The sequence below is a fragment of the Rhinoderma darwinii genome, chromosome 1 (genome assembly GCF_050947455.1).
Source record: "Rhinoderma darwinii isolate aRhiDar2 chromosome 1, aRhiDar2.hap1, whole genome shotgun sequence".
NCBI lineage: Eukaryota > Metazoa > Chordata > Amphibia > Anura > Rhinodermatidae > Rhinoderma > Rhinoderma darwinii.
This window is the reverse complement of record NC_134687.1, coordinates 662,733,192-662,753,263: the sequence shown is the minus strand read 5'-3', so window position 1 is coordinate 662,753,263 and position 20,072 is coordinate 662,733,192. Positions and strand designations below refer to the sequence as shown.

The following is a 20,072-nucleotide window of genomic DNA, read 5'->3' as shown; positions in this document are numbered from 1 at the left end:
TGTGAGGTTCTGCAGCAGCTGAGGTGACATTGCTGACATCTGACAAGACGTGGTGCACACTATGCAGTCAGTGTATATGAGGTGTGAGGTTCTGCAGCAGCTGATGAGACATTGCTGACATCTCACAAGACGTGGTGCACACTATGCAGTCAGTGTTTGATATGAGGTGTGAGGTTCTGCAGCAGCTGAGGTGACATTGCTGACATCTGACAAGACGTGGTGCACACTATGCAGTCAGTGTTTGATATGAGGTGTGAGGTTCTGCAGCAGCTGAGGTGACATTGCTGACATCTGACAAGACGTGGTGCACACTATGCAGTCAGTGTATATGAGGTGTGAGGTTCTGCAGCAGCTGAGGAGACATTGCTGACATCTCACAAGACGTGGTGCACACTATGCAGTCAGTGTATGATATGAGGTGTGAGGTTCTGCAGCAGCTGAGGTGACATTGCTGACATCTCACAAGACGTGGTGCACACTATGCAGTCAGTGTTTGATATGAGGTGTGAGGTTCTGCAGCAGCTGAGGTGACATTATATAGGGAACATGCAGTGTGATCTCTTATCATCATGTTATAGCGCAGGTGGAGCGGAGCAGAGTGATACATTGTTTTATGGGATAAGATTCTGCATAAACTTGTATTTTACTCATTTAACCCCTTCCTGCACAGGACATTTACCGCTCAGAACTTGTTCACATGACATAGGGAAGACCGGACACCTGCTGCAAAGGCCGGAGACCGGAGAGAACTGCGATTATAACCGTTTCACCCCTTCGATGCTGCGGTCAATAGTGACTGAGGCACCTAAGTGTTAGGGAGGGGGCTCCTCTGTGAGATCCCCCTGAGTTTGGCCTCATGCACACGACCGTGAAAACACCCGTTATTACAACCCGCAATAATGGGCTCATAGACTTCTATTAGCCACGGGCACCTTCCCGTTTTCTCACGGGAAGGTGCCCGTGCCGTTAAAAAAACTAGAACATGTTCTATTTTACGGGCCGTGCTGCTATACTTTATAATGGCAGCACGGCTCGGAGAAGCGGCCGGCTGCCCGTGGCCGGCCGTGCTCGGAATTACGAGTCGTAATTACACGGCCGTGTGCATGAGGCCTTTATGTGAGAGTGAAATACGGAGTCAGACTTGTCTCTCCACTGAAGGTTATTTCCACCGTGGTCATAAAAAGCCGATCCTGGAATTATAACAGAGCTACAAATAGTTTGTCGTCTTGTACAGATAACGGGGTGTCACTAGTAAGACAGATATAGATTATACACATCACGTCATTTATCTCATCCGCTCTCTACAATGTCAGGGTCAATATGTCAGTCGTACAACATTAATGGTGCGAATACATAAACCTCTTCTAGATACTAACAAGAAAGACGCCAGAAATCCATCAGTCATGTCCAAAGGCGGCCATCCCCATGACAACACTGAACGTCATGGTGCGGGGGGAGAAGTATGGAGCGGGTTTACAGGCTGAGCCCGCTCCACACGCTGCGGGTGTATTACAGCTGACACCTCGCACTGACGGCCAGGATCAGAGAGAACGCCGATCCCGGATATTTAACTACTTAGATGCTGCGGTCAAGAGTGACTGCAGAATCTAAGCTTTTAGAAGAGGGGGGGGGGGGGGTCCTCTCTGACAGCTCATCGGCCCCTCGCAATGCAATCAGCCTGGGGGTTAATGAAGGGCCGCCATCTTTCTGCTCCTATTAACCCCTTAATCTTAATCACAATATACTGCGATACATTAGTGTTAGGGCTCGTTTACACTGCTTTTCACGCGTGTCGCACGGACCTATGCCAGTCTATGGGGCCGTGCAGACGTGTGTCCGCTGCGAAAAACTCACGACATGTCCGATATTTGTGCGTTTTTCGCACATCGCGCACCCATAGAAGCCCTTCCGTGGGACGCGCGTGATTCGCACAACAAGAATGAACGTAAACAGAAAAGCACCGCCTGCTACAAACATCCAAACGGAGTGTCATAATGATGGCGCCTCATATGGTGATGACACTCAGAGCTGAACCGCACCCGCTGGTGTAGACCCGCCTTACAGTGGATTGTCCCAGCGATCTGATCAGCACCGGTTCACGTCCTCCAGGAATACAATCTGTTACAAGTCACACTTTTTAGTTTTGTACAAAAAAAATAAAAAATTAGATTTCCCATTTTTTCTCCAAAGCAACAAAAACACAAAAATGATAAACTAAACTGGAATCTCGGCGTCCGTAAAAGTCAGAGTTACGATATAACGTTATTTACCCGCACGGCCAACACAATAACAACAAACAATCACTACAATCGCTGTTTATTGGTCTAAATCTACAACTCGTCCCGCAAAATCTAACCCTCACTCCGCGCCATCCACGGAATAATAAAAACGTTATAGATCAGAGAAGACGGAGGGGGAACCGGAAACAGAAGCTGGCCTGGTGGTGAAGGGGTTAACCGGCGCTGCGGATTCTAAACACGCAGGATATCGGATTTATAACGCGGATTCGCTGCGTGTGAACATTCCCTTAAACCGCACGGTGACCAACATGAACAAGAAATGTATAAAAGTCAGTGAATAAGTTGTATGTCCCGAATATTATGTCATTACAAAATACGACTCGTCCCACAAAACATCCCAAATAACCACTTACCCCAAAGAGGCCGGCACTGGAGGGGTTACATCCCGGCTAGGAGTCCAGTGGGCGGGGTCACTCAATGATTGACAGCTCTCTGTATACACACTCATACAGGGGTGACTGATAACAGAGAGAACACCCGACCAGCGCTGCTCTCTACCTCATACACGGCAATAGCTGAAGGACCTGTGATGACGTGACCACCACGTGATCGGAGGGCAGGAGGGGCGGGGCTTATCAGTGGAGAGACGTGGAGGATGAATGAGCTGTGATGACGTCGACACTCCACATGACAGACAGAAGGGGTGGAGCTTATCAGTGGAGAGATTGAGGACGTATGAATCACCTGTGATTATATCAGGATCACGTGACTGCGGCATCAGGGGCGGAGCTTAGAAGTGGAAAGATTGAGGCTGTATGAAGGACCTGCGACGAGAATCACGTGGCATGAGAGGCGGAGAAATGTCCCGGTCACATGGTGGTGACGTAATCACAGGTCCTTCAGCTGTTTCCTTGTATTTCCCACGATGCAGTAGTAAGGTAAGGTTACATGAGGTGGTTTCTGTCCGGTTTTGGTGCGTTTTTGTCCGGCACAGTGCTGGTGATTATTTATTATTATCGCTGTAAATATGAAATACAGGAGGGTTTAACCCGTTGGTGACATCAGATCTATAGTATTCTGTTGGACGTGCGGCGTCACACTAGAAGGAGCGGAGCCGGCACCGTACACGACTTCTGACCGCCGCCTGCAACCGCCGAGATCGGAGACAGCGCAATCCCGGCCGTGTAACCCCTCAGATGCCGTGATTAATAGCGACGGCGGCTTCTGATCAGTTCGGCCTCATGCACGGCCGTGGCCATTATTTTCTCAGAGTCTGGACCGCAGAACACGGCCGCAATAACACATGCCCGTTCTTTCTATGGTCCCGGCTCCTGGGCCACGCAGGAACCACGGAAACCACGGTCGTGTGCATGAGGCCTAAGAGATAGCGGCTTCCTCTGTCCTCCGAAGAAAGTGCGCGATGCCGACCGGTCACCAGAGTAAGACATTGTAGTGCGTTTTTTTTTGTTTTTTTTACAATAAATGATGTAAATATTAATAATCAGTAACGGAATCGCCGCATCCGTTATTATCCAAATGATTAACTATCAAGTTCTAACCGGCAGAAATAATTCACATGTGAACGTCGCTGTTTATGGTCCCCGCGATTCTCCAACATAGGGAATAAAAAGTCCCCAAAATGTCACCCACAAAATCTACATCTCACCCCACAAACCCCCCCCCCCCTCACCGCGCAATCACCGGAAATATAAACCCCCCCCCAACACCACGCAATCACCGGAAATATAAACCCCCCACACCGCGCAATCACCGGAAATATAAAACCCACCACACCGCGCAATCACCGGAAATATAAAACCCCCCACACCGCGCAATCACCGGAAATATAAACCCCCCACACCGCGCAATCACCGGAAATATAAACCCCCCACACCGCGCAATCACCGGAAATATAAACCCCTCACACCGTGCAATCACCGGAAATATAAACCCCCCACACCGCGCAATCACCGGAAATATAAACCCCCCACACCGCGCAATCACCGGAAATATAAACCCCTCACACCGCGCAATCACCGGAAATATAAAACCCCTCACACCGCGCAATCACCGGAAATATAAAACCCCTCACACCGCGCAATCACCGGAAATATAAAACCCCTCACACAGAGCAATCACCGGAAATATAAACCCCTCACACCGCGCAATCACCGGAAATATAACCCCCCACACCGCGCAATCACCGGAAATATAAACCCCTCACACCGCGCAATCACCGGAAATATAACCCCCCACACCGCGCAATCACCGGAAATATAACCCCTCACACCGCGCAATCACCGGAAATATAAAACCCCCCACACCGCGCAATCACCGGAAATATAAAACCCCCCACACCGCGCAATCACCGGAAATATAAACCCCTCACACCGCGCAATCACCGGAAATATAAAACCCCTCACACCGCGCTATCACCGGAAATATAAAACCCCCCTCACACCGCGCAATCACCGGAAATATAAACCCCTCACACCGCGCAATCACCGGAAATATAAACCCCTCACACCGCGCAATCACCGGAAATATAAAACCCCTCACACCGCGCAATCACCGGAAATATAAAACCCCTCACACCGCGCAATCACCGGAAATATAAACCCCCCCCCCACACCGCGCAATCACCGTAAATATAAAACCCCTCACACCGCGCAATCACCGGAAATATAAACCCCTCACACCGCGCAATCACCGGAAATATAAAACCCCCCCACACCGCGCAATCACTGGAAATATAAACCCCTCACACCGCGCAATCACCGGAAATATAAAACCCCCCCACACCGCGCAATCACTGGAAATATAAACCCCTCACACCGCGCAATCACCGGAAATATAAAACCCCTCACACCGCGCAATCACCGGAAATATAAAACCCCTCACACCACGCAATCACCGGAAATATAAAACCCCTCACACCGTGCAATCACCGGAAATATAAACCCCTCACACCACGCAATCACCGGGAATATAAACCCCTCACACCACGCAATTACCGGAAATATAAACCCCCCCCCCCACACCGCGCAATCACCGGAAATATAAACCCCTCACACCTCGCAATCACCGGAAATATAAACCCCTCACACCGCGCAATCACCGGAAATATAAAACCCCCCACACCGCGCAATCACCGGAAATATAAACCCCCCCCCCCCACACCGCACAATCACCGGAAATATAAACCCCTCACACCACGCAATCACCGGAAAGATAAACCCCTCACACTGCGCAATCACCGGAAATATAAAACCCCTCACACCGCGCAATCACCGGAAATATAAACCCCTCACACCGCGCAATCACCGGAAATGTAAAACCCCTCACACCGCGCAATCACCGGAAATATAAAACCCCTCACACCGCGCAATCACCGGAAATATAAAACCCCCCACACCGCGCAATCACCGGAAATATAAAACCCCTCACACCGCGCAATCACCGGAAATATAAAACTCCTCACACCGCGCAATCACCGGAAATATAAACCCCTCACACCGCGCAATCACCGGAAATATAAAACCCCTCACACCGCGCAATCACCGGAAATATAAAACCCCTCACACCGCGCAATCACCGGAAATATAAAACCCCTCACACCGCGCAATCACCGGAAATATAAAACTCCTCACACCGTGCAATCACTGGAAATATAAAACCCCTCACACCGCGCAATCACCGGAAATATAAACCCTCACACCGCGCAATCACCGGAAATATAAACCACTCACACCGCGCAATCACCGGAAATATAAACCCCCCACACCGCGCAATCACCGGAAATATAAAACCCCTCACACCGCGCAATCACCGGAAATATAAAACCCCTCACACCGCGCAATCACCGGAAATATAAAACCCCCCACACCGCGCAATCACCGGAAATATAAACCCCTCACACCGCGCAATCACCGGAAATATAAACCCCTCACACCGCGCAATCACCGGAAATATAAAACCCCCCCACACCGCGCAATCACCGGAAATATAAACCCCCCACACCGCGCAATCACCGGAAATATAAAACCCCCCCACACCGCGCAATCACCGGAAATATAAACCCCCCACACCGCGCAATCACCGGAAATATAACCCCCCCCCACACCGCGCAATCACCGGAAATATAAAACCCCTCACACCGCGCAATCACCGGAAATATAAAACCCCTCACACCGCGCAATCACCGGAAATATAAAACCCCTCACGCCGCGCAATCACCGGAAATATAAAACCGCCCTCACGCCGCGCAATCACCGGAAATATAAACCCCTCACACCGCGCAATCACCGGAAATATAAAACCCCTCACACCGGGCAATCACCGGAAATATAAACCCCTCACACCGCGCAATCACCGGAAATATAAACCCCCTCACACCGCGCAATCACCGGAAATATAAACCCCCCACACCTCGCAATCACCGGAAATATAAACCCCTCACACCGCGCAATCACCGTAAATATAAAACACCTCACACCGCGCAATCACCGGAAATATAAACCCCCCCCACACCGCGCAATCACCGGAAATATAAACCCCTCACACCGCGCAATCACTGGAAATATAAAACCCCTCACACCGCGCAATCACCGGAAATATAAAACCCCTCACACCGCGCAATCATCGGAAATATAAACCCCCTCACACCGCGCAATCACCGGAAATATAAACCCCCCCCCCCCACACCGCGCAATCACCGGAAATATTACCCCCCCCACACCGCGCAATCACCGGAAATATAAACCCCTCACACCGCGCAATCACCGGAAATATAAAACCCCTCACACCGCGCAATCACCGGAAATATAAAACCCCTCACACCGCGCAATCACTGGAAATATAAACCCCCCACACCGCGCAATCACCGGAAATATAACCCCCCCCCCCACACCGCGCAATCACCGGAAATATTACCCCCCCCACACCGCGCAATCACTGGAAATATAAACCCCCTCACACCGCGCAATCACCGGAAATATAAAACCCCTCACACAGAGCAATCACCGGAAATACAAACCCCCTCCACACTGCGCAATCACCAGAAATATAAAACCCCTCACACCGTGCAATCACCGGAAATATAAAACCCCCCACACCGCGCAATCACCGGAAATATAAACCCCCTCACACCGCGCAATCACCGGAAATACAAACCCCCTCACACCGCGCAATCATCGGAAATATAAAACCCCCTCACACCGCGCAATCACAGCAGAGGTGAGAATGGGTAGGAGGGTGTAATAGTGTTAGATGGAAAGCCACAGAGGAGGATATTGGAGTAGTCTAGACGGTAGATGATGAGGGCATATGTACTACCATTTATGTCTGCTCAAGGGTGAGGAAAGACTGACTTCTAGAGGGTTTATGAGGTGGAGGCATCAAGAAGTGGGAAGCGCTTGGCTGCGCCATTTTAAATTAAGGTTTATCCAAATGCAGCGGAAGTGTGAGACGGAGAAAAGTGTGGAGCCATTACCTGTGATTGATAGTTCTGGTAAGGGGGGTGAGTGAAATTGGGTAAATATGATTCAGTTTGCTCCATGTTAATCTTTAGGTAGCGGGAGGTGAAGGAGGAGATAAATGTTATACACTCTAGATAGCAGGTAGGGAACATCAAGACCAGAGCGGTAAATTTGACCAAAAGTTTAGATGGAGAAGACTAAGGGTCATAGGACACTAACAGACAGAGGGTGGGACGACGAGGTGGTGTGCTAGTGTGAGATATTAATGTTTATTTGGTAAGGTATGAGGAGATCCAGGAGAGGGCCAAGTCTATGATGTCAAGGGACTAGAGAATTTGTATCAGGAGGGTGTGGTCTACTGTGTCGTAGGTAGTGGACAGGTCTAGAAGGAGGAGCGCAGAGTAATGTAGAAGCAGAGGACAGGTCTAGAAGGAGGAGCACAGACTAATATAGAAGCAGAGGATAGGTCTAGAAAGAGGAGCACAAAGTAATGTAGAAGGCGTAGGACAGGTCTATAAAGAAGAGCACAGAGTAATGTAGAAGCAGAGGACAGGTCTAGAAGGAGGAGGACAGAGTAATGTAGAAGGCGTAGGACAGGTCTAGAAGGAGGAGCACAGAGTAATGTAGAAGCAGAGGATAGGTCTAGTAGGAGCACAGAGTAATGTAGAAGCAGAGGACAGGTCTAGAAGGAGCAGCACAGAATAAGATAGAAGCAGAGGACAGGTCTAGAAGGAGGAGCACAGAGTAATGTAGAAGCAGAGGACAGGTCTTGAAGGAGGATCACAGAGTAATGTAGAAGCAGAGGACAGGTCTAGAAGGAGGAGCACAGACTAATATTGAAGCAGAGGACAGGTCTAGAAAGAGGAGCACAAAGTAATGTAGAAGGCGTAGGACAGGTCTAGAAGGAGGAGCGCAGAGTAATGTAGAAGCAGAGGACAGGTCTAGAAGGAGGAGCACAGAGTAATGTAGAAGGCGTAGGACAGGTCTAGAAGGAGGAGCACAGACTAATATAGAAGCAGAGGATAGGTCTAGAAAGAGGAGCACAAAGTAATGTAGAAGGCGTAGGACAGGTCTATAAAGAAGAGCACAGAGTAATGTAGAAGCAGAGGACAGGTCTAGAAGGAGGAGGACAGAGTAATGTAGAAGGCGTAGGACAGGTCTAGAAGGAGGAGCACAGAGTAATGTAGAAGCAGAGGATAGGTCTAGTAGGAGCACAGAGTAATGTAGAAGCAGAGGACAGGTCTAGAAGGAGCAGCACAGAATAAGATAGAAGCAGAGGACAGGTCTAGAAGGAGGAGCACAGAGTAATGTAGAAGCAGAGGACAGGTCTTGAAGGAGGAGCACAGAGTAATGTAGAAGCAGAGGACAGGTCTTGAAGGAGGATCACAGAGTAATGTAGAAGCAGAGGACAGGTCTAGAAGGAGGAGCACAGACTAATATTGAAGCAGAGGACAGGTCTAGAAAGAGGAGCACAAAGTAATGTAGAAGGCGTAGGACAGGTCTAGAAGGAGGAGCGCAGAGTAATGTAGAAGCAGAGGACAGGTCTAGAAGGAGGAGCACAGAGTAATGTAGAAGGCGTAGGACAGGTCTAGAAGGAGGAGCACAGACTAATATAGAAGCAGAGGATAGGTCTAGAAAGAGGAGCACAAAGTAATGTAGAAGGCGTAGGACAGGTCTATAAAGAAGAGCACAGAGTAATGTAGAAGCAGAGGACAGGTCTAGAAGGAGGAGGACAGAGTAATGTAGAAGGCGTAGGACAGGTCTAGAAGGAGGAGCACAGAGTAATGTAGAAGCAGAGGATAGGTCTAGTAGGAGCACAGAGTAATGTAGAAGCAGAGGACAGGTCTAGAAGGAGCAGCACAGAATAAGATAGAAGCAGAGGACAGGTCTAGAAGGAGGACACAGAGTAATGTAGAAGCAGAGGACAGGTCTTGAAGGAGGATCACAGAGTAATGTAGAAGCAGAGGACAGGTCTAGAAGGAGGAGCACAGACTAATATTGAAGCAGAGGACAGGTCTAGAAAGAGGAGAACAGAGTAATGTAGAAGGTGGAGGACCGGTCTAGAAGGCGGAGGACAGAGTAATGTAGAAGCAGAGGACAGGTCTAGAAGGAGTAGCACAGAGTAATGTAGAAGCAGAGGACAGGTCTAGAAGGAGGAGCACAGAGTAATGTAGAAGGTGGAGGACCGGTCTAGAAGGAGGAGCACAGAGTAATGTAGAAGCAGAGGACAGGTCTAGAAGGAGGAGCACAGGGTAATGTAGAAGCAGAGGACAGGTCTGGAAGGAGAACAGAGTAATGTAGAAGCAGAGGGCAGGTCTAGAAGGAGGAACACAGAGTAATGTAGAAGCAGAGGACAGGTCTTGAAGGAGGAGCACAGAGTAATGTAGAAGCAGAGAACAGGTCTAGAAGGAGGAGCACAGAGTAATGTAGAAGCAGAGGACAGCAGCTTGCGTTTTTTTGGCCAAAACAACAACTAATACCCCATGTTTTTTCATGGTTACTTACATTGTACATACTTTTTTTCAGGACGCGCCCGGGTCTTATGAGGCTGGGATAGCCTGGTGTGCGGATGTTTGGCACTGCATGCAGGGCAGCCCGCTCTCTTACAGTATGGGCGCTATAAATAGGCTGCTATTCGGCGATATATGCTGTGCCTCACTATCCAAACGCTGTGCCTCACTATCCAAACACTATGCCTCCATGTTTTACACTCTACACACTTTTTTTTTTGTTTCACTCACAGCCCTGATTTCTACACACTACACTTAGTCATGTCCCCTATACCTCACATGTGCACTATACACAGTACTTTATTATTTATTTATTATTATTACACATTTGCTTCCATGCCCAACACACCACTCCCCTCAAGGTTAGTGGGAGTGGCTATCATTGTTTGGAACGGGTATTTTACCCACCACCTAATCTGTGAGTATGGCCTTTTCTGTGGTTTTAATTACATTCTATGTCCCATTTTTTTTGTATATCTTAGAAGCAGAGGACAGGTCTAGAAAGAGGAGGACAGAGTAATGTAGAAGGCGGAGGACAGGTCTAGAAGGAGGAGCACAGAGTAATGTAGAAGCAGAGGACAGGTCTAGAAGGAGGAGCACAGAGTAATGTAGAAGCAGAGGACAGGTCTAGAAGGAGGAGAACAGAGTAATGTAGAAGGTGGAGGACCGGTCTAGAAGGCGGAGGACAGAGTAATGTAGAAGCAGAGGACAGGTCTAGAAGGAGGAGCACAGGGTAATGTAGAAGCAGAGGACAGGTCTAGAAGGAGGAGGACAGAGTAATGTAGAAGGCGGAGGACAGGTCTAGAAGGAGGAGGACAGAGTAATGTAGAAGGCGGAGGACAGGTCTAGAAGGAGGAGCACAGAGTAATGTAGAAGGAGAGGACAGGTCTAGAAGGAGGAGCACAGAGTAATGTAGAAGCAGAGGACAGGTCTAGAAGGAGGAGAACAGAGTAATGTAGAAGGTGGAGGACCGGTCTAGAAGGCGGAGGACAGAGTAATGTAGAAGCAGAGGACAGGTCTAGAAGGAGTAGCACAGAGTAATGTCGAAGCAGAGGACAGGTCTAAAAGGAGGAGCACAGAGTAATGTAGAAGGTGGAGGACCGGTCTAGAAGGAGGAGCACAGAGTAATGTAGAAGAGAGGACAGGTCCAGAAGTAGCAGGACAGAGTAATGTAGAAGCAGAGGACACGTCTAGAAGGAGGAGCACAGACTAATGTAGAAGCAGGGGACAGGTCTAGAAGGAGGAGCACAGAGTAATGTAGAAGGCGTAGGACAGGTCTAGAAAGAGGAGCACAGAGTAATGTAGAAGCAGAGGACAGGTCTAGAAGGAGGAGCACAGAGTAATGTAGAAGGCGTAGGACAGGTCTAGAAAGAGGAGCACAGAGTAATGTAGAAGCAGAGGACAGGTCTAGAAGGAGGAGCACAGAGTAATGTAGAAGCAGAGGACAGGTCTAGAAGGAGGATCACAGAGTAATGTAGAAGCAGAGGACAGGTCTAGAAGGAGGAGCACAGAGTAATGTAGAAGACAGAGGACAGATCTAGAAGGAGGAGCACAGAGTAATGTATAAGGCGGAGGACAAGTCACACTTTACAGAAGTCTGTGTGTAGGATGTGACTGCTAATTGATAAGATAATGCAGAGATCCTGCACACACAGCACAATACATGCTGCTTCCTCACACTTCACTGCGGGGACCTTCCGTACGTACACACTGGACAGCTGGGACCTTCCGTACATAAACACTGGACGGCCGCGACCTTCCATTCGAACACACTGGGCGGCCGGTTTCCATGAACCGTGATTAGTTTCTGTCATTCAGATGTGAACAGAGTTACTATCCGGTAAAACAATCTACAAGGAATTGGGGAATACTGTAATAAATAAGAATTTTAGATGTCTCTGAAGATCCCGGATGCCTGGGGTAACTTCTAATATCTGTAAAAACTTATATTAGGGGATGTATTAATTCATAAAGGACATCTGTCACATTGACCACCAGTCTGATCTGTTGGCAGCAAATTACATAGCAGGGGGAGCTGAGCAGATTGTGTCTCTCCATTCACTACTATAGGAGTTACAGGAACCACCTAACAAGTCACCCAGAGGTGGAGCCGCATCTATGAGACATTTCTGGCATATCCTGGGGAGAAATGTCCGTGTTGGGAATACCCCTTTATTCCATGTGGTGACGGCTCTGAGATGTTTCTCTCAATGATGAATAAGTGAGGTTCTGTATGTCACACATGATGTTGTCCCCTGTATGATTTCCATCTTCTCCTTTCTCCATAAAGACGTCTGCAGTACTAGATCCTCCAGTTCCTCCAGTTTTCTCATCTTCTCCTCAACAACGCTCCTTCTCCTGAGTGACCCACCAAGGATGGACAAGGACAGGAATGAGATGAGCAGAAGAATATTATACTTCACCTTGGAGATCATCTACCTGTTGAGCGGAGAGGTAAACTTTTCTACATTATAGAACAAGTCCCACATAGGGAAGGGACAATACATAATAGGAAGTAATAGGAAGAATCCAGTGTCCTGTATAACAGCGTCCAGACCTTCCAAGTGACATCAAGAAGCCACCAGGAGAAAAGCTGAAGATCAGCCACCAGTATGGTCAGTTATGTGTCATGTCACCAATGCAGCAATAGTAATGTTGTAGAGCAATGAGATTGACAAGGAACCAGGAGGATCAGGATGACCTCTATATAGAAACATAGAAGATGACGGCAGGAGGAGAACACATGGTCCATCTAGTCCCCCCAATATTATTTCCTTTTTAGTTTTGGCCTCGTTCTATTTTCTCAATGTCTTTTTGTAGGTGAGGTCTCCAGTATTACAGATGTGGGGTCACTAGAGCTCTATACAGCGGGGTCACAATCTCCCTCTCTACTGAGGGGGGAATACTGTGTTCAGTTCTCTAAGTGTCTCTCTCCATACACAGGAGTACACAATAGTGAAGAAGACATCGGGTGACTGTACGACTCCCATCATCCATGAGTCAGGAGGATGGAGCAGTAGTCAGAGCCCCATCACAGAGCCTCCCTCTCACTCCCGGATACATGAGAAGAAGATCTTAGAACTGATCTACAAGATGACTGAGCTGCTGACTGGAGAGGTGACACTGCTGGGAATGCTGGGAAATTCTACAGTAACAGCACTGGAGGTGTCTGGGTGATGACTGTGTCATTGTGTGTGTCAGGTTCCTATAAGGTGTCAGGATGTCACTGTCTATTTCTCCATGGAGGAGTGGGAGTATCTAGAAGGACACAAGGATCTGTACGAGGAGGTCATGATGGAGGAGTACCGGCCGCGCACATCACAAGGTGAGAAGAGACAGATATATATATATATTGGCATTACTGGGGGCACAGGCTGGACTGGCGGCCATGTTGAAGTCTTAATATCGTCATGTGCAGTACATATACATGTGTGTACAATGACGTGTAATGTAGGAGCTCCACAATTTCTGCTCTTTTCACCTCACGTTAGATCCTTATGTTTCCTGTATATGTCCAATAAATCCAGAGCGCTCCGTTCTCCAGAGAGATTTTGTCTTTGCCACAAATGAAGCCCAGAGCAGTACACTGTACGAGCGCAGGAAAGCGAGGGGCACCGTCCTCGGCTTCATGTGTGTAATGTTCATGCTCTCATTCCCGCTGGACTCCTCTCAGTAACTTGTAATTTCTTTTACTTTTGCTGAAACGGAGGGTTTTGACGTGGGCAGGTTTGGAACACTAAACTCCATCTACATAACGACATGCTCAATGTTATGGCTCCAAACTTACTGACAGGTTCCCTTCTAAATGCTGCCAGGACTCCTAGAGAAAGCCTGTGAGTCCTGCATCCCCCGCCCACTCAGAATGATTGACAGGTTTTCCTTTGTGGTCCTGCTACTAAAATCTGAGGATGTGACAGACGTTTCTTGGGGGCCGATGCCTGAGCTCCAAACACACGTTCCTTGCTTTACCTCCTGTCCGTGCAGAACATGTAAGGAGCAATGATGGAAGGGTTAATATCAGCCCCCAACAGACATTGAGATCAGCTGCTGGAAATCTGTGATGTGGGGGCCATTACTTTACACATCTGGGCACATTTGTGGGGAGAAACAACACAATCATATTCTGTGACATGCCGCTCATCTGTAGATTGGAGGATGGGCAGTCGTACCAGGTGTATGTTACTGCCGGTCATCACTCTCCACCAGTGTGCTAAGCTGGTCATACACATTAGATGTATGTCGCCCGGACCTGCTGACTTTCTAATGTATATGGCGACCTCCCAACTCTCCCCGGAGGTCAGATGTCCGGAGAGAGAAGGATCAGGCTGTGGAATTTCAACATGCCGGATCATTTTGTTAGTAGATAAGTCACTATCAGAGGAGTTTGGCAGCGACTTTCCCCTATTGAAGACACATACACACCCGACCGAGCGTTCATGTACATGGAGGAGGGGAGGAACGATGGTTCACCTGACATCTAGAGTGTATGACCGGCTTTAGACTAGTAGTTCACAAATGAAGAACTTCTGCAGGACTCCGATAATGGCTGCAAATCATTTAAGAAAAAATAGTGACCTCAAGACTCATATAAAGGGATTAGTAAAGGGTAGAGACTAAAAACTAACTTTAATAATCACCATTTAAGAAGGTTTATATAGACTCCTAAAACAGACAGAAAACAAGAGAAGTTACCGATCGTTACAACCTTCCCATACATTCTGTGTTATACAGTTACTAAGGAGGAAAAAAGTCACAAGTGCACCAAGTCCGACCTATAATCCCACCGTGTCGATCCAGAGGAAGATAAAACCCCCATGAGGAGGATGATAATTGTCTCATTAGGGGAAAACTCCTCCCCCGACTCCAAACCTGGAAATCACAATAAATCCCTGGATCACCGTCCCATCTCCAGAATCTAGAACCCATAACTTGTAATATTAAAGAGAACCTCCGGTTATACTGACATTATATAGGAAACTATTATACTGCCGGAGTGTGCCGATAATCGTCCTTCTACATGACCTTGTATTATCATCGGCACACTCCGGCAGTATAATAGTTTTCTGTATAATGTCAGTATAACCGTGTAAACACTGCGGAACTTCTGACCGGGTTTTCTGTGTGGAGATTCCGCAGCATTTTCACAGGAGATGTTGACACATTATATTTTGAGAATCTGCACCGCCTTTCTTTTCTGCGTGTTTTTTCCGCAGCGTGTGGATGATATTTGTTGAAATCTCATCCTCATTGCTGCTACTGTAACACGCTGCAGATTTTCCCGCAATTAAATACTTTGTAGAAAATCTGCAGCTTATCCGCCCCGTGTGCACATATTTTGAGAAATTATAGATAGATTTGAGAAATTATCCTCTCTCTTAAATAGGCCGTGGGTTCCACTCCCGGAGGAGTCTCTGACATCACTCTCCCTGTCCATATATGGACAGAGACGTGAGGGGCTCCCTCTAGGAGCACAATTCTCAGCCAAAAATGACAGCAACGCTCAGGCAAGGGATTCCGCTCCTAGAGGGAGCTTTAGTGGCGCTATCTACAGGGGGCGGTGGCGCTGTTTACAGGGGTGTGTGGCACTTTCTACAGGGGGTTAAGGTGCTATCTGCAGGGGTTTGGCATCTAAGTTTGATGAAACTTGCACTTGTTGAGAGAGTCGGCGGACATGAAAGTGCAGCGCTGCACACATTAAATTCTGTCCCATTCTGCCTACGTTTATATATGTGACAACTGCCGGGGCATCAGGTTAATAATAATGTATCGACAATATTGCCTACAGACGTGTACACAGCCTTTAAGAGGCAAATAAGCAGGTGACACCCTGGCACTTTTTTTGGTTGTAGGGAACTCTCGATATAGAAGCGCCCTGTGTCCCGCCACTTTCATGTGTATCCACAGAACACAGATACAGTTAAATACTATGGCGAAGCAGGGAGCCGTCAGCGCCCCGCTATTCACTCTGGTATGTTACAGTCTACTTTAGGCCTGCGGCTTACAAAGTGCAGGAACATCGGCACAGGTAGTGAGGACCTCAACATTGTAATCTCAGCTCTGATCAGTAAACATAGAAGTGTAGAGAGAAGTGTGTGATATATAGACAGATATACAGTAGTCAGGTATTCAGTCACTGTGTGTTTCCTACAGATGGATCCAGTAGGAGAAATCCACCAGAGAGAAGTCCCAGTCCTCTGTATTCCCAGGACTGTCCAGAGGAAAATCACAATGTCCCAGAGAATCATCAGGTAGATGAAGCTGAGCCCTATACCACATCTATATAGGGGGGTGTGGAGCTTTTTGGTCCTGCGATCATAGATGGGGTCATAGATTTTGGTGGTTTCTTATGTTGGTCTGTTAGATTCTTCGCACTCTCTGCTGTATTGTACTGAATTTTTACATATGTGACATCAGGGGGAAGATCTGACTAATAATAAAGCGGAGGATGAAGCAGAAGAAGAGCGGGTGAAGGGCGATCAACCGTGTAAGAGTGAAGTGGAGGAGGAAATTCCAGGAGGTGTTACCACAGGTCAGTAATAATGATATTAGAAAGTGAATTGGGAGGTTTGTTAAGGTGGGGTTCCTCCTTAGTTCTACATTCCAGTAAGGGTATGTGCACACGACCACTTTTCAGGTGTTATGGAGGCGTTTTACGCCTCGAAATACGCCTGAAAAGACGGCTCCAATACGTCGGCAAACATCTGCGCATTGCTTGCAATGGGTCTTAGGATGTCCTGTGCAGACGAGCTGTCATTTTACGCGTCGCTGTCAAAAGACGGCGCATAAAATAACGGCCATCTCAAAGAAGTGCAGGACACTTCATGGGACGTAATTGGAGCCGATTTTCATTGACTCCAATGAAGAACCGCTCCAAATTACGTCCGAAAAAGATGCGGCAAAAAATGCAGGTACGAGAAATTACGTCTGAAATTCAGGACCTGTTTTCTCCTGAAAAAAGCTTAATTTCAGACGTAATTGCCGTTGTCGTGTGCACATACCCTTACACGTCAGACAATGTGTTATACATAGTGCAGGACTTGAGGGAGCTGTGACTGCACATAGAAGTTCTCTACAAGGTGACCTATGGATCCGGGATCTGAGAGAACTCAGTTTAACCTCTTAAACACCACATCAATGCTGATATGGGCTCGTGGGGTCACAGCACATTTTTTGTGTTGTCCATGTTACATAAAAGTCTACAGTGAAATATAATCCAACAAAATGCAAAGTCGTCCCATGGTATGTCTCCCTCTCCTTGTATGTGTAATACAACTGTCCCCCCTCCTCCCACTCCACTTGTCTCTATGGGTATAGTAACTAAGATCCCTTTCATAGTCTATGCAGAGGGTCCCCCATTATGATGCCCATACAATGTATGACACACATGCCAGGAGCTCTGTAGATTGTATGAACAGCTGACTATGAAGAAGATGATAGTTACGATACCCATACAGACAAAGCGGGAGGATGGGGGAGGGGGAGAAGATTTATAAGCCAGGAGCTCTGTAGAAAGCATACGTGTATCAGAAATAATCTACAGATTACACCTCTGAGAAAGAAGCTGTTATAACATAGACCGAAAGAGAGGGAAGTCCAGATTGGAGAGGCTGCAGTACAGGAAACACAGGCTCTGGATGCTGAGAAGCCTGTGTACGGGAGCGCCCCTGAGGTGTGCTGGGAAGATTGGGAGCGCGCCTGAGGTGTGCTGGGAAGATTGGGAGCGCGCCTGAGGTGTGCTGGAAAGTTTGGGAGCGCGCCTGAGGTGTACTGGGAAGATTGGGAGCGCGCCTGAGGTGTACTGGGAAGATTGGGAGCGCGCCTGAGGTGTGCTGGGAATATTGGGAGCGCGCCTGAGGTGTGCTGGGAAGATTGGGAGCGCGCCTGAGGTGTGCTGGGAAGGTTGGGAGCGCGCCTGAGGTGTGCTGGGAAGGTTGGGAGCGCGCCTGAGGTGTGCTGGGAAGATTGGGAGCGCGCCTGAGGTGTACTGGGAAGGTTGGGAGCGTGCCTGAGTTGTACTGGCAAGATTGGGAGCGCGCCTGAGGTGTTCTGGCAAGATTGGGAGTGCGCCTGAGGTGTGCTGGCAAGATTGGGAGCGCGCCTGAGGTGTACTGGCAAGATTGGGAGCGCGCCTGAGGTGTGCTGGCAAGATTGGGAGCGCTAGTTAAAATACCCAAAAAAGAATACCTATATATTTAAAGGTCATATATCAATGAGTATAGTTACACATATGGGACCCCCTGCATAGAAACACCAAAAAGTTATCCCTACATGCTGCAATAAGACCAAATCAAACGTATCGTAGAAAGATACAAAAAGACTTTATTGAAGACAAACAACACAGTTGATCAAGACACTTTAAAAATGAACACCCATAAAAACAATGTACAATCAGTACAAAGAAATAGACCGTGTTGAATATAAGGCAGGGCAAACCATGGTGGTACTATGCATACTATATCATGAAATATGAAGTATGTACCATGGGTATAAATATACTTGTACCAATATTACACAGCCTATTACCTGAAGTATGACCACAAAACATATATGGTAACAATCATAGGGAAAACATTAAAACCTCATGACACGCATACCAGAACCCACCATGAGCCATTCCACTGCCACAACACTGTCAGAACACTCGAACACGCGATTCGCACCTGGCTTCGTCAGGGGGTGCTGGAAGAGTGTGACCAGAGGATTTAAATAGGAGGTACACAGCTGGAAGTGTACCTCACTTACTTGTCCATAGGATGTTCAGCTGGCACATGCACGAGGAGAGGCGGCACCTCAATCACGCAGTGCACGGCGTCCGGAAGTGAGTAGTGCGCAGCTGCACAGAGCTCATGTCCATGTTCCGCCGTGGACTACATCATGAACGGCCCCCCACCCCGCGCATGCGCACAACAGCCACGGACCACCGCATCCATCTTGGACAAGTGCAAGGCCGTAGCAGTTGCCCATATCCAATGATAGAAAGCGGTATATATACAGGAGCATCATTTAAAATTAGAGGAATACATTTACAGGACAGCAAAAGTATTGTGGATGAGAACCTACTCAGGCATTGAGAATATATATATATAATAACTCTTTTTTTCTAAGATGGGAGCGCGCTTGAGGTGTGATGGGAAGATTGGGAGCGCGCCTGGGGTGTGATGGGAAGATTGGGAGCGTGCCTGAGGTGTGATGGGAAGATTGGGAGAGCGCCTGAGGTGTGCTGGCAAGATTGGGAGCGCAGGACACAGCCCCTGCTATCCAGTTGATTTAAAAGAGCAGAGCAGCAGAAAAATAATTTTTGAACGCCCTTTTTATTTTTCTAGGACGTTACAAGGCTTATAAGTTAAGCAGCAATTTCTCACATTTTCAAGAAAATTTCAAAAGCCTGTTTTTTTTTTAGGGACCGGTTCAGTGCTGAAGTGGCTTTAAGGGGCCTATATATTAGAAACCCCCATAAAACATTCCATTTAAAATCTGAACCCCGAAAAGTATTCAAAACAGCAGTTTCTTAACCATTTAGGTGTTTCACAGGAATGAAAGCAAAGTGAAGGTGACATTTCCCAAAAAAAATTGTAATTAAATTCTAATGCTTTTTTTTTCCGGATTTTGCAGCTTTCTTTTTATTACATAATTTTTTAGGCACCATGTCAGGTTTAAAGAGGTCTTGTGGTGTCAAAACATAGGAAAAACCCCCAAAATACCCCATTTTGGAAGCTACAGCCCACAAGAAATGAATCTAGGGGTGTAGTGAGCATTTTGACCATACGGGTGTTTCATAGATTTTATTACAAATGGGCAGTGAAAATGAAAAATATATTTTTTTCCAATAAGATGTAGTTTTAGCT

General features: G+C 47.7%; 1 protein-coding gene across 1 annotated transcript in view; it reads left to right on the top strand.

The window, feature by feature from the left end:
* The first annotated feature begins 13,443 nt into the window (after positions 1-13,443).
* LOC142664536 (uncharacterized) overlaps positions 13,444-20,072 on the top strand; it is a 39,283-nt gene continuing 32,654 nt past the window's right edge. The window contains exons 1-3 of the mRNA XM_075843698.1: positions 13,444-13,552; positions 16,378-16,475; positions 16,642-16,756. Coding sequence (XP_075699813.1) covers positions 13,468-13,552; positions 16,378-16,475; positions 16,642-16,756 — 298 coding nt within the window. The 5' untranslated portion in view covers positions 13,444-13,467. The remainder of the gene's footprint in view (positions 13,553-16,377; positions 16,476-16,641; positions 16,757-20,072) is intronic.